Source organism: Engystomops pustulosus, chromosome 5 (genome assembly GCF_040894005.1).
Source record: "Engystomops pustulosus chromosome 5, aEngPut4.maternal, whole genome shotgun sequence".
NCBI lineage: Eukaryota > Metazoa > Chordata > Amphibia > Anura > Leptodactylidae > Engystomops > Engystomops pustulosus.
The window spans coordinates 181982054-182006155 of NC_092415.1; the positions used below are offsets into that span (position 1 = coordinate 181982054).

The window sequence follows — 24102 nt, forward strand, 5'->3', positions numbered from 1 at the left end:
TTAGAGGCTTTGGCTTTAAAACAGCTTTGTTTTGCATTTTCATCTTTCAAAATGCATCAGGCTTGTGGTTCTTTGAGATATAGGACTGGAGATAAAAGGTGTTACAGACATAGAGGGTCATATATCGTAGCCAATGCTTCTGTGTATGACAAAGGCCTTGCCCACACGCCGAAGCGGATACATCATGGGGTTCTAGCTCCTTCCAGCCTTCGGCGGATACACTGTCAGGCATTCAATACTGAAAGTTAGCGCTGGCAGTGCCCCTTCAAACCCAAGTGGAGTGGAGGTGGCATAGTCAACAGCTAATATTTCAGATATTTCTCCCCCATAGTTTGGAATGAGAGCTGCAGAAAAAGATCCATTACCTTACTTATTGCAAGAGGTAAAGTGACAACAAGCCATGGTTCTACCCACTATAGCATTCAAGATAGGAGCATCTGAAGTGACACTCTCCCTGCAGCCTCTAAAAGTGACTCATCTCAGAAAAAAAGTGACTCTTCTCTGTTCATTTACATACAACTGTGGAAGTGATATATTTTTTTAAAGATAAATTGGCAAGTTGTATGACAAAAGCAGTGAATTCTAGAAAGGAGATGTCATACCCTAACTGAGGAAGCTGGTAGTCTATGGTTTCTAAAAAAAAAAAAGACCCTTTAATGAGGTCTAAGCCTAAAGACTTCAGAGATACTGGTTTCCGAGTTATATAATGTGCATGGGCGTATCATGATAGCAAATCTCAGGGAGAAAAGTGACTGTGATTGGTAGATTTCAACATGTCTCATCCTTTTGTTCTTAAAGGCTCTGATGCTTTCTCCTTGTTCCCAAAACTGGATGAAGAACAGGGTGCATGTGTATCAGGAGGTCGGGAGTAATACTTGCCAACTGCTTTTCCAACAAGGATCTAATGTCAATGAGAACTAAAAAGTTTTATGCCCGTAAGCAGTAACGTTTGCCTGATGCTGACATCTTCCTGCTCTGTGAGTATGAGCGGTGATGTTACTAGTTCAGACACGTTGCCCTCACATCTCTTGTGTTCGTCTCTCCAGTGTTTACATCGATAAGTACATATACACAGCAATATCCACAAACATGCACATGTTTATTTAATTGTACGTCTCGTATGTCAAGAAGGATTACAAGTAAATTAGGTAAACAATTCTGTTTTTGTTATTTCAAATTTACAACAAGGAAAAACTGAAGGAGAAGTTGTCCTCCCGCTGGCAGCAGACGAGTGCGGAGCGGAGAGCAGCTGCAAGCAATCTTGTGTAAAGGCATCGCTCACATCTTCCACTTTTCCCTTTTTTTGTTTTTCGAGAGACTGCCTGAAACAATGTGGTTAGCTCAGCTGTAGATTTGTATCCCTTTGGCTCAGCCAATCTCTGGCCTTAGATGACCAGAGGAAATCATCACTAAAAATTCTGTAAATATATTCCCTTTCTATAAGGAATGATATAATGTGTCCCCAGTACTCCAGATAGCGATTATAGATAATACAGGGAAATCTGGATGTATATATAGGCGGTCCCAGACTTACAGACGACCCCTAATCTACAGACAAACCTATCTGCCCAGTGTGACCTCTAGTGAAGATCTCTGGATGCTCCCAGGATGCAATGATCAGCTATAAAGTGTCTGTAATTAAGTTTTATTAATGATCCATGTTCCCACGACAGCAAAAAATTATGAAAATTCAATTGTCACTAGGACAAAAAAAAACACCGCCCATAATGATCATTTTGTGGAACACTCACCACCAGGCATCACGGTCCCAACATCTTGCACGGTGAGTACAGATAGTTTTTCTTCCGAGTCCACCCTAATGACTCCATGGGTGAGTCCTTGCATTGATAATACCCCCCTTCCTGGAGGCTGGTTGCTGTCATCAGTCGGCCTGTGGCAAAAGGAGAGGAACAGTTAAAAAATCAGGCCTGGTGCAATAGATTTTGCCAGATACTAATATTACTGAAATCAGTTTTTTCTCTTCCACAGAAATATTGTAAGTAGATAAAGCGGAAATAAAGAGGTAGGTCCATCAAGTCCAATCCATAGTCCTACAGTGTTGAACCAGAAACGGCAAAAAATCCTACAAGGCTGGTACCAATTGGCCCGATAGTAGGGAAGAATTTCTTCCTCACCTCCAAATACAGAGGATCACATTGCCAAAAAAAGTTTTGTTCCCGTAATCAAAAATGTTTCATATAAAGCTACAAACATTGAAGTTAACCTTACAATTGTCTATAAAAAACTGTAAGAATAATAGTAACCCTCAAATAGGGGTGATTTTTTGTAGTTGAGACCGCTCCTGTTTTTAGGTCAGATTTGACTTGTTCTAAAGCAGCCCAACCTAGTGTAAATCAGGGGACAATGGCAGAACCTTTTGGATTTACTAAGAGAACTCTGTCCTGGGTGATGGCCTGAGTGCCCACAGAAAGGGCTCCGAGTGCCACCTCAGGCACCCGTGCCATAGGTTCGCCATCACTGACATTTCACCACAATTGACAGTCCAATCGCCTCTAGACATGTTCTAGCTCTATTTCCTTATTTAACACAAAGACGGCCAGAACTGAATCCCGCATCCAAGGGATTAACAGTGGACTAGCTCTACACTGAGATCCCAGGTTTTAATCTTTTGATGCACCCTAAAATCCCGTGTGCTTATGCAGAGCATTTCATCATTCAATGATTTCATGTAGGAAGCCTCTTTGGAAACTTAAGATCCTTCATCTGTTGTTTCTTATTATTTTTTTTGTTCATATTGGAATCCTGCTGCCATTCACCAGGCTTTATATAATTCACAGTAAAAAATGTACCAAATATAGTTTCATTGTGTCCTTGCAAATAAAAATCTAATATTATACTTCCATTCAGTGACGTCAATAGTGTTACCGTTGAAATTACAAAGAAATTTTCTCTACTAATAAATATCTGCTGTTGGCTCCCCCCCCTCCCCAAAGCTGGTAAAAAAAATTATAATACACGTAGGCAGCAAAACATAAAGCAAAAATAAAGGTTTTGTTGTGATGAATACAACACGCTGACGAACCGGCCGCCCTCCCTCCTACCTGTTTACATTGTTTCTATTTTCTACTTTCTTTTTCTCCGAAAATTGTCGGATCCATCCACAAAAAGAAATTGAAATATTATGACTCATGTTTCACTACGATCATTTCTTTATGAACATCACCTTTAATATGATCTCATTACTGCATTTTCCTTCACACTGGACTTTTGTCATTCCTGCCTGTGAGGGGTAAAATTTAACATAGCATTGGTAGCAAAAAAGGTTCTAAATGGAGGGCGGATGAAGCACTTGCAAGATCTAAATGGCCATCGCTATAGCCAAAGCTGTTCGTATTCTCTTCCAAAATGTTATTAGCACCTCCTATATGTAAGTACTTGTACTTTGAGTTTTCCTCTGTATTGGTGTACAGAACATATTTGACCTGGGGGTCCTTGTCTAAGTACAGTGGGTACAGAAAGTACTTAGACTCCTTTATAATTTTCACTCTTTGTTTCAGCCAATTGGTAAGATCAAAAAAGTTATTTTCTTTGCTCATTAATGTACACTCTGCTCCCCATCTTGACCCCCAAAAAAATCAGAAATTTAGATATTCTTGCTAACGTATTAAACAAAAAAACAGAAATATCCCTTTGCTCAGTATTGAGTGGAAGCAGCTTTGGAGCTAGCACAGTTTTCTTGGGAAGATGCAACAAGTTTCTCACACCAGGATTTGGAGATCCTCTGCCTCTTGGTGAACGTTGGTGGAGGCCATTTTCAAGTCTCTCCAGAGATGCCCAATTGGGTTTAGGTCCGGGCTCTGGATGGGCCGGTCAGGAATGGTCACAGAGTTGTTCTGAAACCTCTGCTTTGTTGTTTTAGCTGTGTGCTTAGGGACATTGTCTTGTTGGAAGGTTCGGCCCAGTCTGAGGTCCAGAACACTCTGGAAGACGTTTTCATCCAGGATATCTCTGTACTTGGCCGTATTCATCTTTCCTTTAATTGCAACCAGTCGTCCGAGCCTGCCCCCATAGCATGATGCTACCAACAACATGAGTCCCTGTTGGGATTGTATTTAGCAGGTTAAAGGGAACCTGTCACCAGGAGACCCATTTTTAGCACTCCCCCAGTCCCCACAGAGCATAGTACATACACTGCCAAAGTGGTTTTGTATTAAAATTTGGTTTTACAGAAAAAAAGATATGTTATATTGTACCTTTCACTAGAATCTGCTGTGTGACTAGGCAGTTGCCCAAAGTGAGGGGCTGGAAAGGAGCAGTTCCCCCCTCCCTTGGGAAACATGTGACCATTTCAAATGTATGAATAACTCCCCACACTCGGGATTGGCTGTAGGGGGCGTCGCTAAGCCCAGTGATGGGTATTTTCATATATTTGAAAAGGTCACATGGAGAAGCTGTTCCCCAAGGGTGGGGGGGAACTGCTCCTTTCCAGCCCCTCCCATTTGGCAACTGCCTAGTCACACAGCAGATGCTAATGAAAGGTACAATATAACATATCTTTTTTTCTGTAAAACCGATTTTTAATACAAAAACAGTGTATGTACTATGCTCTGTGGGGACTGGGGGAGTACTAAAAATGGGTCTCCTGGTGACAGGTTCCCTTTAAGTTCAATCTTCTTATCAGATCAGAGAATTTTATTTATCACAGTCTGGGAGTCCTTAATTTTTAATTTTTTTTTACAGGCTTACAGGCTTTTATATGTCTTGCACTGAGGAAAGGCTTCCGTCAACAGACTCTGCCATAAAGCCCCAACTGGTGGAGGCTGCAGTGATAGGTGACTTTGTGAACTTTTCTACCATCTCCCTACTGCATCCCTAGAGCTCAGCCACAGTGAACTTGAGGTTCTACTCTACCTCTCTCACCAAGGCTCTTTTCCCACGATTGCTTAGTTTGGCTCGACAGCAAAATCAAGAAAAGCTTGTGGTAATCTCAAACTTTTTCCATTTAAGGATTATGGAGGCAACTGTGCTCTTAGGAACCTTAACTGCTGCAGAAATTCTTTTGTAACCTTGGCCAGATCTGTGCCTTGTCACAATTCTGTCTCTGTGCTCCTTGGGCAGTTCCTTAACCTCACAATTCTCATATCTCTGACATGCACGGTGAGCTGTGAGGTCTTATATAGACAGGTGTGTGCTTTTCCTAATCATGTCAAATCAGTTTAATTCAACACCGCTGGACTCCAATGAAGGCGTAGAAGCATCTCAAGGAGGATCAGAAGGAAATGGACAGCATGTGAGTTAAATAAGAGTGTCACAGCACAGGGTTTGAATTATTATGACCATGTGATATTTCAGTTTTTCTTGTTTTATAAAGTAGCAAAATATCTATATTTCTGTTTTTTCTATCAAGATGGGGGAAAGAGTGTACATTAATGAACAAGAAAAGAACTTTTTTGATGTTACCAATTGGTAAAGATTGAAAAACTTAAAGGGGTCTGAATACTTTCCTTACCCACTGTAGCACCCTGGTTTTCTACCTTTCAAAGTAGACAGAGAACTTCATTGCCTGTAATCCCCCAGGTCACTACTTCTTAGAGAAGTCTCTGCAGCAGCCCCAGAAAGGCCCAAGGGGAAAAGTGTTGCTTTATCTATTCTACTAATTAAAGTAATAGGTCATGGCAGGTGGAAGTCAGATAAAAGTAATCTGGAAACAGATTAACCATCTGCTATAGATGTTGCTTTTACTCTCTGGTCCAATGTAGAATTTAGTTATCTGAAACTTTTAGTTGGTATATTGATAAAATCGGCTACCACTTTCTGATCTGTGGGGTCCAAAGTGCCAGCCTTCTCGCAGTTTGCCCCATAGCTGGAGGTGTATGTGCTTATCAGGTCCCTGAACTACTGGATGGAGACCTAGCTTCAGTGACTTGGCTAGTGGGGCGGCACGGTGGCTGAGTGAGTAGCACTTCTGCCTTGCAGCACTGGAGTCCTGGGTTTGAATCCCACCCAGGTCAACATCTGCAAAGAGTTTGTATGTTCTCTCCGTGTTTGCGTGGGTTTCCTCCTGGTACTCCGGTTTCCTCCCACACTCCAAAACATACTGTTAGGCTGTTTAGATTGTGAGCCCCATTGGGGACAGGGACCGATTTGACATGCTTTGTGCAGCGCTGCGTAATCTGTGTGCGCTATATAAATAAAGAATTATTATTATTATTATTATTATTATTATTATTACTGGTCCCTTCTAATTCTCCCTTTTTCATTGACTTCAATGCAGTGATATTTATTTGATCTTTTTAGTCTGAACTTGCTAGAGAGAAATTAACTTTATCAAGTTGCGAGGAAAAGCATGAGAGGAGCCAAGTAAGCAGAGACAGAAGCAATTTCCTCTAAAAAGGATATACTGAGACAATGGGGCACATTTATTTACCCGGTCCATTCGCGATCCAGCGGCGCGTTCTCTGCGGTGGATTCAGGTCCGCAGTTCCTCCGACGTCCACCAGGTGGCGCTGCTGCGCTGAAGAGCATCGGAACGCACTCAAGTTCACCGGCCTATTCCTAGTAAAGGTAAGTGCAAGCTCCACGACACATTTTTTTTTTTTAAATGCAGCGTTTTTTCCGAATCCATTGTTTTTTTGTTCGGCCACCCCCCCCCCCCCCCCGATTTCCGCCCCGTGCATGCCAGCACCGATGCGCCAAAATCCCGGGGCAATTCAGGGGAAATCGTCGCAAATCGGAAATATTCGGGTAACACGTCGGGAAAACGAGAATCAGGCCCTTAGTAAATGATCCCCATTAAGTTTTACAACTTTAGAACGGGTCAGGGGACTCTATAGGAAGAGACTGGAACATGACCGAGGAGGGTAGTTGGGGAGCAGAGAGAGGGCACCAGCAGCTGGCAAGGCAATGCTACAAGATGTCTCCAGAGTTGGTTGCCAATATTAGACAATGGACTCGATTTGTGACTACACCTTCGCCCAGACTGCTGAGGGGATGAGAAGTTTGAAGATAAGGCGACCGTAGCTATCACGGGTTTCAAAAGAACAAAATATTGAGACTGAATTCAGTTTTTCAGCTTCTGACATTTTACGAAAAGTCACTCTCTGATTGGAATGTCAATTTTAAAAGGATTTACATGGATGTTAATTCCTTTAGTGGAACGATGGGAAATAGCTGACAGATATTCTCAATGCAGCTTATCTCAAAATTGAAATAATAGGATTGGCCTTTTAACCACGGGCAAAGTAATTTACACCCCAAGCTGTCTGGCTGCCACCAAATGTATTCATTTTTATCAGCCTACCAAAAAGTTAGCAATCTCCAGACAGGTAAATTTGTAATAACGCCATCACAGGGTCGAGAGGCAGCACGGTGGCTTAGTGGTTAGCATTACAGTCTTGCAGCGCTGGGGGCCTGGGTTCATGTCCCATGGTCAACATCTGCAAAGAATTTGTATGTTCCTTCCATGTTTGCATGAGTTTCCTCCGGTTACCTCCCACACTCCAAAACATACTGGTAGGTTGATTAGATTGTGAGCCCCATTAGGGACAGGAAGTGATTTGGAAAGCTCTGTGCAGCTCTGCGGAATCTGTGTGCTCTATATAAATAAAGAATTATTATATAAATAACTTTCCACTGGGGATAAATATAACATAAGAATGGATCTCCTTATAGTTGGAAACATTTTTAAAGCAAAAAATAAATGTCAAGGTACTCACTGTAAAAACGTAAAAACAAAGGCATCACAGGAGCACAACGTGTATTCCCTATGATCACTCATTTCCTACAACCGTGGCCATTGCATTACAATGTACATACTGTAGTCTGAGACACTGTTTTTTGCTTTAGGTAGGACCAGCCTTGAGCAGTTTTGATTACCAAAGGTCAATGTGTATATAGTAGCCATTATTTTACAGAAAGAAAGAGGGTTACTGAAAACTGGAAGATCCATGTTAAAAAGATCAAAATGAACACTTTGAGCATTTGCTGATATATTATGTCTTCATCATACCTTTTATTATTTGGTCACTTAAATACCCAAAATAAATACTTCATTAAAATCTATGAATAAAAAGCATTGCCCTTATCCCTAAATGGTTTCTTTGTATGGCTGCAATGTTAAAAAATCTGTATAAACAGATATGTAACTCACCTGATGTGAGTCCAATGATAGTAATGGGGTCTTGCATATGCAATGATCACTGCACTGCCCTGGCTCTATGTTCCTGATTGACAGGTCTCACTGGTACAAACATGGTGCCGGCATGGAACTAGTACTCAGGAACTGTTTGCTGATATTCAACTACAGACATGTACAGCTCCCTTTACTTTCACCTTCAGGGGCAGTAGGAAGTTGTACATAATCCCTTGCTGTGACGTTAATAGAGAGACACACACAGACGGTGGTCGTGTGACTCAATACTGCTACATTATTAGCCACTCCCTCAGAAAGGTGGGGGTTCAGAGAGACCTGGCTTATTGAAGAGAAATCAACCACAAAGTGCCTTCAGGAATTGTCTTCAGACAGTCACATATCTCTCTCATTCATGAGAGGGGAAGGGTTACTAGTGTCAGCAGCAGTGAAGAGGCGGGGTATACAGACTGTATACTGAAGCTCTCCACCACCATGAATGGAACTGAGGGCATACATAAAAGTCCTTTTCACAAGACTTCTGTCTTGGATAGAGACATCAGTGGAACATGTATAATGTAAAATAAGGCCAATTGCTCTGACAAGCTACTGGAATTACGTTCGGACCAAGGATTTCCTGTGGACAACCTGCCTAGAATTTGATGCAATTTGATTTGATGCAAGGCACTGTATAATTTCTTTGTATAACTATTGTTATTTAAAGTAATTGGTGGGGGGGAAGGGGGTGCACCAGGGTGGTCACAATACTGAATGACACATTGGTAACTAAACCTATGTTGTGTGGAACTACTATGAGAAGATGTTGGTGGTAACCAACAGAGACATCTGCCCATAGATAAGTAATTTACTGTGTAGTTTGATAAAGTATTGTGGAAATTTTGTGCGCCCTACCACAGTGCGCCATTGGGTCATGCTTTGTCCTCTATGCTGAAATTTTAGATATTTTTGATAATCCGTAAAAATAAAACAAAACAAGTAAGTGCAATATTAAACTGGATTATAATAGCTATAAGGGCTGCATTATTTAGGGCTGAACCCAACAAAATTGTTACCACCCATGAAACGATGAAGAAATCGCCATGCTCATTACCAATACTGCTATGCTGTCAGCACGCCAGTTCCTTATAGCATAAAGCGCAAATTGTCATTAAGCGGGAATATAGGATGTATCCCTAGAACCACAGCCTATGTCATATACCCGACTGACTCACTGAAGCAGTCAACTCAGCCAGACAGAAATGTCACAGCGATTTTCAGGGATGAGATGAGACACCACTCCATCCGGCTTCACTCTGAGACGCAAATAGGAAGATAATGCAATTCAGTCTGGGTTATAAATGACAATTACATGCAAAACATATCAAGTTACTTAAATAGCCCAGGCAAATGTAGCAGGAAAAAGCATTGAGCATCTTTGTAGGTCTCCCGAGGTTCTACTGTGTAATTTTTATCCAGTGCGCCAGGCGCTTCCGTTCAGGACTAATTATTTGCGCTCTTCTAACAGGTCATATGACACGAGTTAATTTGGAAAGCAATACAGGCTCTTGCAAAGCTTTGCTTGAAAACCTGCAGTGATAAATCTCAATTAAAGGTTAATGCAAGAGCCGGCTCTGAAACGGCAGAGATCTCGGAAACTGAAAGCCTTCAGGCGTCAATAGGAAGAGACAATATGAAGAAATATGAGAGACAGATCTGGTAGCGATGGCATCTGGGCTGACAGCAACGGCTGAAAAACATTCACGAAAAAAAAAACGTGAGGAGAAATTCCAATCAAGAGGAATACTATGGTGTATACCACGAGAAAACCTCATCTCATAGTCATGTTCACCTCCAGTAGTTCCCTCACATCTACATCTGTATCTATAAGCAGAGTGCTGCATTCTCAATACCTGCATTAATGGGGTCTTTCAACCAGAAAATAGTCACAAGATTGCCTGTGTCTTCACATTGATTCCTCTCTAAAGTTCCTACCTCTGGGATTTGCATTGTATTATCAATTCCACCCAAACCTCGTAATTACAGTTTTAACTAAGGACCTCTATTGACCAGCTCAATGATGTTCTCTAAGTGCTTAGGGAAGGAGACCAGACACGGAGATTAAAGGTGACTCGCCTTTCAGTGGTATTGGGAGACCCTCGGGAAGTAGAGGACAGCAGTAGTTATCATTGAATTTTATAACATGATACTAAAGCAAAAGTTTATTTAACTGACCTGTGTGGACCTCGAAAGAAAAATCAAGCATTTATTGTAGGGTTTTCTAATGGTGGAGTTTGAAGAAATCAGAGAAAATGTGAATGGAAAGTGACCATTGGCATCTTGGAGAATGGTGGTCACAGCCTGCGGGTCCCAGGTGTGTTGTTGTGTCCCGATTTTCAAGCATGTGCTCCTGTATGCAGATTAAACACTAATGTGTAACCTGGATGAACCCACTAGATATTGACCACTATGCTGAGCTACGTGTTATGACTTTTGGCCTGATCCTTGACAAGGTACAAAATCTAGTAATGGCCCCTCAGTACATTATAACAGCATCTTTTGACCCACCTGGGTCAGATGTTGCCTGTACCAGGACTACCACAAGACGTAGAAACCTGCTGTTCCGCTTGTAGGGCTTACAGGGTATAAACCAACATGGATCCTTAGACTACGCTCCTTGGAGTACCCCAAAGCCCAAATGAGCTAGGTGACACAGTAAGGCACATTTACTTCCCTCACAACTAAGGACCTTGCACCAGTTTTCTGGTGGACTTTGCACGTTCTTTCATGTGCAAACATCTTGCACATGTATTTAAGAAGTGTCCGCACCACATATTTGGCAGTCGCGACCCTTTTATGTCGTGTCTGCACTATTCTTCAGGCAACACACTGACCGACATAAGTGTGTTGCACACCCCAGGTTATAGGTGCACCAAAAAAAAGTTGGTGCACTCTATTGGGGCAGTGCAGGGGGAGCCATATTCACGAAGAACATGCACCAGATATCATGAATCTGGCGCCCCCTGCACACTACACAGGTAACTGCACATAGTACAGACTGCGCTGGTTTTAGTGCATAGTGCCCCAGTGGCTACACAACTCAATGCCATTAAACCTGTCAACCACCCTATAGGATACATACAGTACATAAATCAGCTATACATCTGACCTTTCTTAAGCAGAAACCTGCACACATAAACCATCCAAATTGCCTGTGCAATTGTTATTCTGCAGAGTGCTGCCACTTTGCTTTACAATAATCCTTTTATGACTTCTGCCTGATTGTTATTTTAAGTGGTAGTCTGCGGATAAAACACTTCCATTATTCTGTAAAATTCTCAGAAAAACGATAATATTACTGCTGAAAGGGAATCTGTCAGCAGTTCTGACCATGTAAAACTGCAGACTGGGTCCGTTAGCAGCTTTTAAGGGGTGTATAATTATAGCTTATGTAAGTCCATTAAAGCAGATGAATATTCTAGGAGGAGAAAAAACATAGCAGGCCTCTAGTTGAATACTACAGCAGTTACTAGACCATTAGGGAGGAGCCTCGGAGCTACACAATACAGGAAGCTCAGAACACAGCAGTGTGAGGACACAGCCCTAGTACAAACGCAGAATCTAAAGCCATCATTTACAAATGCCACTGCTACCTACAACATACACAAAGATATCATTAAACAGGTCTCCAGTGATGCTACCCAACACTGTTTGTAGTTTTACATGGTTAAGAAGGGGACACATTCATTTTAAAGAAAGGCTACTACAGTTACTTGAGCTGTGATCAAAATGCATAATGAGAGTAGTAGTTATCATTACCAAAACAAAGTTAAGTATCATTTATTACCGAGGCACTGTATATAATTAAAGGGGTCCTAAATTAAAGAAAATATAATTTTACAGTTCACATATTATATTATTACACTATATTGATGAGGGGTGAACTCTATTTTTCAGTATATGCCATGGGTGTTTTTGTTTTGATTTATGTTGGGGGACAGCATTGATATATGCTGGGACAGGTGTATATTACATATGTGGGGGCACACTGTGGCCAACTGTGGTATGCGGAAGTTTGTGATGTATACAGAAGGAGGGGCAAAGAGTGGTCAGTTGTGAAGAGTATATATTATTTAGGAGCATAGTGTGGGCCATCATTTTTATCCAGGGAACATTAAGCTTTAAGTAACTTTGCTATTCTCTTGGACACAGTGGGGCAGATTTACTTACCCGGTCCATTCGCGATCCAGCGACGCGTTCTCTGCGGTGGATTCGGGTCTTCCGGCGATTCACTAAGGCAGTTCCTCCGACGTCCACCAGGTGTCGCTGCTACGCTGAAGTCCGCCGGAGTTCACGATCCATTGCCGGGTGAAGGTAAGCGCATGTCCAGTGACACTTTTTTTTTCTTTTAAATGCGTCGGTTTCTCCAAATCCATCGGGTTTCCGTTCAGCCACGTCCCCTGATTTCCGTCGCGTGCACGCTGATGCGCCACAATCCGATCGCGTGAAAATCGGAAATATATTTTCCCAGGGCAACACATTTCCCACAACTGCCACTGCTGGGGTTTTCCTCGAAAGGCCCCTCTGTCCCATAGTAGGAGGCCAGTGGTATAAATGACTAAAGAAAGTTAAGGGCCCTGTACGTTTCTAGTAATGTCCCTGGTTGCAGTGTAAGGTTTAAGACTTGGCCAAGACGACAGATATTCCATCAATAGTTTAAATAAACATTACCTCCTTATGGCCACTGTAAGAGCCTCTGGTGAACTGGCACAAGGACAAATGACTTCTTGCCGCAGGCCTTTACTTTGGAAGACATTGAGGAAAGCGTCACAAGAAGAAATGGACCCTGAGGAGAAAGCACACGAAGAGGATGTGATAACAAATGTGCAGGAAATACAGCATTTGGACAAGATGATTTAGAACTCTTTTAAGAGCAGTGAGGACATTCGGGAAGGCTCATCTTCAGACTTGTCTCACGGCATTAAAACACTACAAGAAACAAACTGTAAACCAGCAGCTCATTAGTCTCTGTCTGCCGCGTACAAGCCAAGCCGACAACAACTCTCACATCAGTTTGCTGTTAGAAGGACAAAATCCCCCCAAAAAATACAAAACTGGAAAATAAAACATGACACCCTGTGATGAGCCGCACAGATAAAGCTTCTTATCAAAGATCAAGTTCATTTCAAGGGAATGTATTTAGGGAACTTAGTAAAAACTTTAACACAATCCCCAATGGAACTGAATGGTCGTTGTTGTGGACCAACCCTCCAATGTCCATGTCTTGAAGGTGTTCCTCAGTCATCTGGCTCCATCCATGAGTAAACAATAACTTCTTGTACTGTGTATTCCCTAAAGAGGTTATGTAGGACGACTCCAGGTTAGAAGGGCCCTTACGAGACTCATTCACATGCTATATATATGAGCAGAGAACATGTTGACCGAAGTCACAACGCATCCCAACGTCAACTAGGCCATGGCATCTTCCAAGGTTTTCTTGGTGCCAACTCTGGCTTACTACTCCTCACAGACTACCAAGAGTGCATACATTTTTTTTTTACTACAGGATCCTGGACAGTACTTACAAGGATTTGCCCCATCAGCCACAATCAACATGCGTAGCGAGGAAAGGTTAATATCCCTCTGATCCCGATGTGCCACCAGGGCCCAATGCATGTCCCTTGACTTCACACATGCAACTTTTGCTATAGGTAAAGGAAAGAAAAAAGAAAGATTAACAAGATTATGTAGAAAGAGGAATCTCTAAATAGTAACCCTACATTTCTGGCCACTTTATTCAAAGAAAATATTGTAGACACTGATGCTCTATAATCATAGAAAATTGGTAGTGCTGATAATAGAGACATTTTATAAACTGTGTAGAAAAATGAGTAGAAAGCCTTAAAGGTTATTTAGGATGTTATTTAGGTCTGGTTATTTAGGATGTGATTACATGTAGATTTGCCTATTTATATTGCATTAACACAGTGTTTTGCAAATGCTATGTCAACACTATGCATTTACATTTTGTTAACATGTAAACGCAATGTAGATCCCCTTTCTACAGCTGTTGAATTGAATTCCAAATCATATTGTAACCCGCCACATGTGACAGCACCCTTAACATTATTCCTTATCGGTTACATGGAGGATAACCTTCTGATTATTGGGGGCTTGACTACTTGAACCTCATAAATCACTATTATAGGTCTCCTGTACCCTTAAAGGAAATCAAAATCCATCATGAGGGACACTTGCCCAGCACTATGACTGTGGTAGTATTCTTATATTTGTTATCCATGGCCTCCTTCCTTCTAAAATCAATGTTTAAAATGATGCTAATGAGCCAGAATGGCTCTGGGGGCTGTCACCAGAGACCCTCCACGCTGAAGCTTCACAAGCTGTTACACTCTGCAGGAGTACTTTCCAATCCTACTGTGTAAGATTACAAGAGGCAGATGAAGGGAGGGAATTCCCAGGGGTGGGGGGGACAGTGTATCAGGCTGTGAAGCTACAGAATGGAGGTGCTCTGGTAATGCCCCCCCCCCCTAGAGCCCTCCAGGCTCATTATCATAGTTTTTAAAGAAGGAGGCAACGGATAACACATATAAGAAGTTTACCATAGTCACAGTGTCTGGCTCTATGAGTAAGTGTCCCTGGTGTATCATGATGGATTTTGATGGTAGATCTCCGTTAATTGAATGGCGCGGTAGGTCACATATGTGTGTCTTTTACATTCATTATAGCCAAGTCCAGTGCATGGCCATTTTTACAGATGCTTATTTGGGTTTATAATATTCTACATTGTTTATGTTCTCATAAGGAAAATCTTGGTCATATCTTTTTATAATAAAAACAGAATCAATAAAAAACGGGGAAGATTTATTGATAATGTGGTTAAAATGTCTAACTTTTAAGGCAGTATGTAAGTCGGAACTGTATATTTTATCATTGTATCTCCAGACAAATTTTTCTGGTCTCTGTGACAATTGGATTTTAAAAATGTTGGGTTGTCATCAGAACCAGGATTAACAATACATCTTAATTGCAGACACATTTAATAACTGTTATAGCTGTTTATTGTAGCATAGTTCTAAAGTACAGTAAATTAGCAATTACCAGAGGTCAGTTTGTAACCAGGGGTCGTCTGTAAGTTGGGTGTTCTTAAGTAGGGTTCTTAAGTAGGTTCACTAGCTGCCCATCATGGGCAACTTTAGTAAGTTGAGAAAAGATGAAAACCAAAGCCCATATTTACCTTTGTACTGGCAAACTTTCTGTATCCATGATAAGGGATTGACTTTCATGAGCGAGTAGGGGATGCTGATGACATGCATCATGTTCATGACACTCTGAAATCAAAGCACAGCGATCCTTGATTATAAAAGGAGGGAAGACATCTTCCAGGATAATTAATCCGCACAAACAGCAGCAACGCTAATTTTCTAATTTAATTTTTGCCTTCTCTAGGCATTTTCACGAGTACACTTAAAGTTAATGTTCATAATAATTTAGAAACATGAACATTTTACTGTGTTGTAAAAGAGCTCTGCACATTATCGGAGAAAATATACGATACGGCGCTGTTATCAGCAACGTCCTTGTGAAGATGAAGTATACCCAGGCAGATGTTTATGGAGGGATTCTTAAAAACATTCCCGCTTTCCTAAAAGTAGTGAAAATTTGTCTTGACTATAATATGTAGACTGGGAGACCTGCAGGATTATCACTGTGGATTGTAGGTTGGACTTGATGGAACTCATTAACCTTATCTACTGTGATACCACGATAATATGTAATGGAGATCTGCCAGACAAAAGCATTTGGGTGAGGTGAATAAGCCACCAATAGGGCATGATGAAATCCAACAGCCCAAATTTCTTTCTGGTACTGAGGGAGCCTCAAAACATCCCCATACACTTTTAGCTACTTGCTGGTCCAAACAAATCTCCAGATTTGGCCAACAGTTTCTAATATTACCACCATTAATCCGATGGAGCCCACATCATTCCTTTAATAGAACCACATGCGTTCCTTGGATATCATACAAAACTTTTCTATATCTCAAAAAACAATGTCCGGTCTGGATTCCCTTCAGTAAACTTCTGAGGAAAACTTCTTTAACTAATGAGTCCTTAAAGGGGTTTTCCCACGAAACAGGTTAGGGCTTATAAGATAGGGCCGAATTTGATGAGACCCACAAAGATCACACGATGGGAGGACCGGTATACCTCCGCCTTACACATTGTCACTCCCCGAGACAATCTCCCTCTGCTCCATAGAGATGAACAGGGCAGCCTAGTCATGCGTGACCGGCTACTCTGCTCATAACGGGGAGCGACAAGGGGTCCGACAAAGGAACATCAGACCCACATTCTTGTGATCTGTGGGGATCTCATCACTGAAACCCCCACGTGGGAAAATCCCTATAATATAAGTTATAGAAAGACATACAGGGGCAGATTTACTTACCCGGTCCATTCGCGATCCAGCGGCAGGTTCTCCGGGTCTTCCGGCGATTCACTAAGGTAGTGCGCCCGATGTCCACCAGGTGTTGCTGCTGCGCTGAAGTCCGCTGGAGTTCACCAAGCTATCCTGGGTGCAGGTAAGTGCGTGTCGAGCGACACATTTTTTAGAAAAAAAATATGGCGGTTTTCCTGAATCCGCCGGGTTTTCCGACGGCCACGCCCCCCGTTTTCTGTCGCGTGCATGCTGGCGCCGATGTGCCCTAATCCGATTGCGTGTGCCAAAAACCCAGGGCAATTCGGCGCAAATCAGTAATTTTTCGGGAAACCCGACGAAAAAACGTGATTCGGGCCCTTAGTAAATGACCCCCATAATGTCATACTAAAGCACGTACCAAACTTTCTAATTATAAGGCATGAAAAACATGATTTAAAAAAAATCAATCAATGAGTCTTGGTGAAGACCAAAAGCCATCTATGAAAAGAGAATTGATTGCTATATGTCACAGCTCACTTCTATCCGAATTTAAAATCTACTGAAAAGTAAGAATGGAGAGTAGCAGGAAATATATATTTCTAGAAGTTGATAGTTTAGGTGAATAAAAGAAACTTTGTAAAACATGTTATCAGAGTTTTATTTTGTTAATACAATCCTTATCCTGCCTGCTAAACTGCTTAGATTAATCTTCAGTGAGGAACAGGGGAGCAAGAAGGATACAGACAAAGACACAGAAGTATTTGAGCAGACAATAATAAGATATCTGTCTCGTCAGAGCCTTATTCACATCTACGCTGCTTAGTACCGGTATATCCTGCTGTAATATTGCTATAAAACTGCTAGGATATAATAGTGCATCAGCCCGCGATAAATAACTTAAGACATATCTAAACGGCGCACACAAAGGTTTAGCAGACTTGAGATGTCTGATAAGAGGGGATTGAGGGATTTTACTCTGATAACATATATTACAAAGTTTCTTATATCCACCTGAACTATTTATTTACGTAAGTGCCCATTATTGTGGGCCATTATTGTGTCAGTGATTTGGCCGCACAAATTGCCGCAGTATGACGGCATCACTGGAAGTTTATGGCACACGGTGTCTCACCACACATACCCTGTTTCCCCTAAAATAGGGCACCCCCGAAAATAAGACCTAGTAGAATTTTTTTCAAGCTTAGAAATATAAGGCCTCCCCTGAAAATAAGACCTAGTGGTAGTCATTGCAGCGGCTCCCCTGTCTTGTACATTAGTATTAGTAGATTATTTAGATACCACAAGAGGTTGTGACCTACGGGAAGAAATCGTGGGATAAAATCTCTGACTGTTGGGCTGCAAATGTGATACAAGCAGCTACCCGGACAGGAAGTGCTGACAAGAAGGGGTCATTTATGGAAAGTGATATTGCTAAACATGAGAGATTGGGGCCAATAATTCCAATAGAAATGGAGTCACAAGAAATTCAGCATGAAATAAGTTTGGAGAGTTATATGAGAAGTTGATTTTTTTTTAGCCAACAATAAATGCAAATTATTTTTCATGGAAATATAAGACACCCCCTGAAAATAAGACCTAGCGCCTGTTTAGGAGCAAAAATTAATATAAGACACTGTCTTATTTTCGGGGAAACAGGGTAAGTCCGATTTGGGCTGCTGCGCTACAAAATATACCACGTCCTATATTTTGGCTGATTTGCGTCGCAGGCATGGGCACTCAGCTTTCAAAGGAGAGGGCAACCATGTGAATGTGGTGTAGAATACAGTGAAATAACAACTAATCTTTAAAGGAAGTCTACTAACAGATGTAGACCGTGTCTAGTAGTTGCAATGCAGAACTACAAAAATGCATTAATAATCCAGGAATGTAGCTGGACAGGGGGCACTGAGGGAGTCTCCTTAAACGGCTGTGTTCTTTGATCTCCCCAGGGGAGGGACTGTGCTGTGAGATCCAGCTACAATTCAGGGTTATGAATGCATTCTTCACAGTCCTGCTGCTACTAACAATACAGACCAAACGGTATAGTTTTCACATAGTTTAAGAGATTGTATAGCACACACTGGGCATAGCCATTAACAGATTTACAGTCTACAGGCTATTAAATGGCTGCTCTAGGAGCCATGTCAGTACCATAAACCTAAACATATATGCTAATTTTACAAATCATCCCTTGGAAGCAGTTGGCTTAATGCGCTGGGGTCCTAGACCTGACCGTAATCAAGGACAATATCTGTGCAGAGACTGTACATTCTCCCAGTGTTTGTGTGGGTTCCACAAATGTGACCAAAAAAAGAAAATATTTTATATTGTGAGGACTAATAGAGAATGTGAGTGGTGACAATCTCTGCGGAATATATTTGGGGGCCTAATAGACAAGACACCTTTGGTTTGTCCATAAAAGAACATTTCCAATTCTTGTTTTTCAGTGTCAGAAGACCCAAGGTCATAGGAGGATAACTTACATTTATGGATGAAATTCTCATTTAGCCGCATCACCTGCTCTGTTACAATCCCCCAAAAAATCAATTCTCTTCAACGACATTAACAAAGCCATTATTAGGAAGAGAAATATTACCCAAAGCAACACTGAACACATATCAAAAACAACTTCTCAACTTTTGTTCCTGCAGATCACAAGCAGAGCGCCCTCCTGGGGATCCAGCATCCGAGTCACCTTCACGCATCTACTACGAATATATTTCCGTACTCAAATTAGATGGAAATGTGAGATGTTCAAATCAAGCCGAGGTTCAAAAAGGGCAAAGTAATGGAAAAGGAAGCGCAGCTGGTGGATTTAAGAGGAGATCACCGCGGCCTATCTCTTCCGAACTTATCATCACCTACAGAACTGATGCCACACAGGACTGGAGAGAACAGATCGGGGGACAGATCACAAAGAAAATATCTGTAAATAAATGTTTATCCCCGATTTCTCATCCCTCATTTAGTGGAAGCAATATAAAACACCTGGAAGTCCCTTTATAAAGAATACTAAAAATAGAAAACATTTAACAAAAAATAATAAAAATTAAATTAAGCCATTTGTATCCCACAAAAATTGCCAATTCTGGGTCATCTTTTCTCATAACTGTAGTTCTTCTGTTATGTCACCAATTTGGGAGCATGTTCCCACACAATCAGAACTGTCCAGTCAGTGCTGTCACAATCTTTGGATACGCCCCTTTGACGGTAACACCTAGATGTGAATTTATCCACACATATCTTGGAGGAACGACAGAGAATTGTCACAGTAATATGATTAGGAGAAAGTTGCTCCAGAATGGATATTTTATGATGAATGCAAGAATTTACTCAAATACAATGGAATGGGTCTGCGATGTAGGCTCAGAAGAAAAATCCACGTTAGGCACCTTAGTATAGTTCATTGAGGTAGATTTACAAACTGACCAAGTAATTGGCCATGAACATATGGGTTTATTCAATAAAAACAAATAAAATTAGGGCATGAGACGCATTTCGGGTTCTGAACCAAATACAGGTGGTCCCCAGTTAACGTACAGGATGGGTACTGTAGGTTTGTTCTTAAGTTGAATTTGTATGTAAGTCGGAACTGTGTATTTTATAATTGTAACTCCAGACAATTTTTTTCTGGGTCTCTGTGACAATTGGATTTAAAAAATGTTGGATTGTCATAAGAATCAGGATTAACAATAAAGCTTCATTGCAGACGCCTGTGACGACTGTTATGGCTGTTTATTGTAGCCTAGGACTAAAGTACATTGACAACTTCCAGAGGTCCGTTTGTAACAAGGGGTCATCTGTAAGTCGGGTGTTCTTAAGTAGGGGGCTGCCTGTAGAGACTCATGCCTTTAATTTTTTCTTTTTTATTGAGTAAACCCATGTGTTCATGGCCAATTAATCTTTTATGTATTTGTAAATCTACCTCAATAAACTATACTCACCTCTATCGGAGAAGCACCTAAAGTGTATTCTTCTTATGAGACTGCATCGCAGACCCACTCCTTGTACTATGCTACCCCTATGCTATGTTTCCGTGATCAGCATCGGTATTCCTACTGGCTGTACCCCGGACAATAGGATGATAGTCATAACATGAAGCCATTTGTGTGTTCTAACTTCCTCACAACCCAAAAAAGTTGAAAACCCGTCCTTCCCTCACTTTTTTCTCTTTTACATAATTTCATAACCTCTTTAAACAATTCATGCCATACGGATATACAAGTCCTAACGGCACATTCCGCATGCAGATAGCACATGTAACACGTCATGACAGTGGCCAACTTCAAACAGCTATATCTTCTTATCCCTGACACCCTGATGTTATTTTAAAGAACAGAATTTCACCTTTAAAGGGCTTTCCCCAATTTAGGAAGTCATCCCTAATATGAAGGGTAGTGGATAACTTCCTAATCGGAGATTGCCTGACAGCTGGGACCCACAACAATTCATGAGAACTCAACCCCTGAGCAAGATCAGGGTTCCCAATGGGTTGTGCAGCTCCATTCAGTTCTATGGGATGGGACGGTGTTGATGAGATAAGATAAGAAACCAAAGCAAAGAGGAGAAGCCGTCGTGGGTCTAGTTGTTCCCAGAGAAAATTTCGACAATTCTCTGGACCTTCCTCAAAAAAGGTGTAAGGACACAATAGGCCCAAGAAAAAGTGAACCCACTTTTTTTGTTTTAAAAAGGCAAAAACAGAACTGTAAAGAAAATTGTAGGTTCCTATTATTAATAATATGAATAATATTATATCGCTATAATAATAATGTTACTGGCTATTATAAAAGCTCTATACACGAAAAGGCTGATCCACCAAAATGAAGTGGAGCAGAAAATCATCTCAAACAGAAACGTGAGATTCTGGGAGGCCAGAGCCCTGTGTGCGGGAGAAGGCAGGTGATAATACGGAGATGAAGTACTCGGCAGATGAATCACTAGGACTGTTTGTCAGCAGACTGTACTGCGCAAGCAAACGCACACCGATGTAATCAGTAATGAAGGATTATTGTCCCATTTACGCTTTTAAAAGGCCCTTTGTGACATTAAAAGATGGAAGTACACCCTCATATAACAGGTGCCATTGTGAATACTGGCAGCAAAATGAGCCGCGGCTGCGGAGAGCCTCCTAATGACTCTTACAATGAAAGGCCCTCCGCGGACGGCTCATCCTGTAGCATGACACAATGTACCGCTCCGTGAAGACAATGAGGCCAAAAACATCTGGGCTATGTTCTCTGACGTCCTGAGGTGAAGACGCAAGAACTCAAAATTGCCAGGTATATTATGTTAAGGAACAAGTAATCCTACAAAAATTAAGGAACAAAAACGGAAAAAAAAGACAAAAAACCCACCCACATGAAATCCAAATCAGATGGAAGAAAATAGTCAGTTCTGGTCCTGTAGGCACTTAGCAGCCTTTATATTATGTATATTGCAGACCTGGGACTAGTGATTGAGTGAGGAGACTGGCATCATAAGTTGCCTCATTTTGCGGATTTGTGAGCATCTTTCAGTTGCCATTGGGACAGCAAGTTTTTGTACATGGTTTATACATGAACACCACGTTATTAGGCATCAATGTTAATCTTACATGCCTTTGAAGAGTGAAAATGCTTACTCCACAGATGCTTCCTCACAACACTGATCTGGCATTGGCCACTTTATACACCGAGTTCTGAGCCTAACCATAAGTGACCAACCCCCCCCCCCCCCCAAAAGTTGCATGTATAAATGTGTTTTAATGTTGTTTTTTTTAAAGGTTTTCTTTGTTCCCTTAAAGGAAATCTACCATTTGATTTGATACATTATGAACCAAACATACCTTTAGAATGCTGTAGCTAAACTAATGCAGAAACATATTTTGTTTAATTCCCGAGCTGATTGTTTTTGCTGAAAAAACTATTATAAAATTTAAGATAATGAGTCTCTGTCACTCATGTGCCTGGTTCAGCGCTTCTCCTCTTGCACTGCTTCAGAGAATGATGTAATCACTGTGTTGTGCCTGACAGGCAGAAGTAATCGGATCGCTGCACCATCCCCCAGCTGCTGTGTATAAGTCATCCAGCTCAGGTTGCATAGTCCTGTCTGGACAGTTCAGGAAGCTCCGTGTAATGTGTTTATAAACAGCAAGCAGATTGCAACCCAGCTTTCCTAAGGTCCTGAATGTTATAATTGTTTTTTTCTGCAAAACCACTCAGCTCAGGGATTAAACAAGATAAGGACAACTCTCATTAGAACTGTTTTGGAAAATGTTGTTTTACTACTAAAGTAATTTAAAGTAAAACAAAATTATACCGAAATAATATCTGTGATAAAACACAGAAGCCTATGGAACCACGGATGCAAAAACAAACGCCACCCCAAGTTTTTTACTGATGGTCCCACCCCTCGATCATCACGTCACAGGCTGTCGATGCTGCAATGAAAGCAGTAGGGGTGTGTGTGCATAAATTAACAACCGGTGGAGCCAAGAAGTGCTCCAGTATTGTAGGCTAAAGTGCCTCCAGCTCATAATTTTATAAACTCATTTTCAGCAGATTTCTCATGTTTCAGGTCATAATAAAAATAGTTCCATCCCCTAGCAGACATAACTAGCAAGTGAGGTAGGGAAGTCTACCATCAGAAAAATCTGATGGTAGATGTCCTTTAAGAGAACAACACAATAAACAGCAGCGTATATGGTGACAAAAATAAAACATAAATGTATTTCATATTACAAATAAACCCAAAACACATTAAAAGACAAAGCTTCACAAGACACAATTATAACGTGACCAATAAGTAGTAGAAAACCTGTATGTCATACCGTTAGAATGCCGTGCCAGAGCCCCACATCTTTCTTGAAATCCAAAACATTCACAATGGTTTCCGCTACAACAAGAAGATTGAAAATTTTAGGAACTAAATATATACACTGATAATAAAATAAAACTATAAATACAATACACTCTAATCTAAAGACTCATTGGTTATATTAACCCTTACTAATCTACTGGAGGGATTATGTAAAGGAGGAGATTAACAGGTTATGAATGCACCATATGCACTTACTGTACAACTTTCTATTCTGCCACTTATACCTGTTATAACCACTTAAAACCATATTGGTATCTGTAAGACATCAAGACAAGAACCTGCGTCACTTAAAGGAGAAGTCAACAATAAATTCTGGAGTCTTGATTTCCAATGCAAAGGGCCTTAGTATTATAATACCCTGTTTCCCCTAAAATAAGACATCCCCCGAAAATAAGACCTAGTACAATTTTGTTCAGGTTTAGAAATATAAGGCCTCCCCTGAAAATAAGACCTAGCGGCAGTCATTGCAGCAGCTCCCCCCACATCATACATTAGTATTAGGAATTCTTTTAGATTTTGCAGAAGGTTGTGTCATGGGGAAGAATTAATGGAATTAAATCAATGATTGTTGTGCTGCAAATGTGATACCGGCAGCTACCAGGATAAGATGGAGTCATTTATGGAAAGTGCTTTTACTAAACATGAGAGACTGGGGCCAATGATTCTAATAGAAATGGAGTCACAAGAAATACAGCATGAAATTCAGAGTTTGGAGAGTC

General features: G+C 41.2%; 1 protein-coding gene across 10 annotated transcripts in view; it reads right to left on the reverse strand.

The window, feature by feature from the left end:
• DIP2C (disco interacting protein 2 homolog C) overlaps positions 1–24102 on the reverse strand; it is a 303276-nt gene that overhangs the window by 77188 nt on the left and 201986 nt on the right. For 5 of the 10 annotated variants that reach the window (XM_072153984.1, XM_072153986.1, XM_072153982.1 and 2 more), the window contains 6 exons: positions 23579–23638; positions 23334–23398; positions 15342–15435; positions 13672–13791; positions 12818–12932; positions 1752–1891 (listed from right to left, as the gene is read on the reverse strand). In XM_072153984.1, the coding sequence (XP_072010085.1) occupies positions 1752–1891; positions 12818–12932; positions 13672–13791; positions 15342–15435; positions 23334–23398; positions 23579–23638 (594 nt within the window). The remainder of the gene's footprint in view (positions 1–1751; positions 1892–12817; positions 12933–13671; positions 13792–15341; positions 15436–23333; positions 23399–23578; positions 23639–24102) is intronic. The other 5 variants (XM_072153985.1, XM_072153983.1, XM_072153990.1 and 2 more) reach the window with 1 other exon arrangement.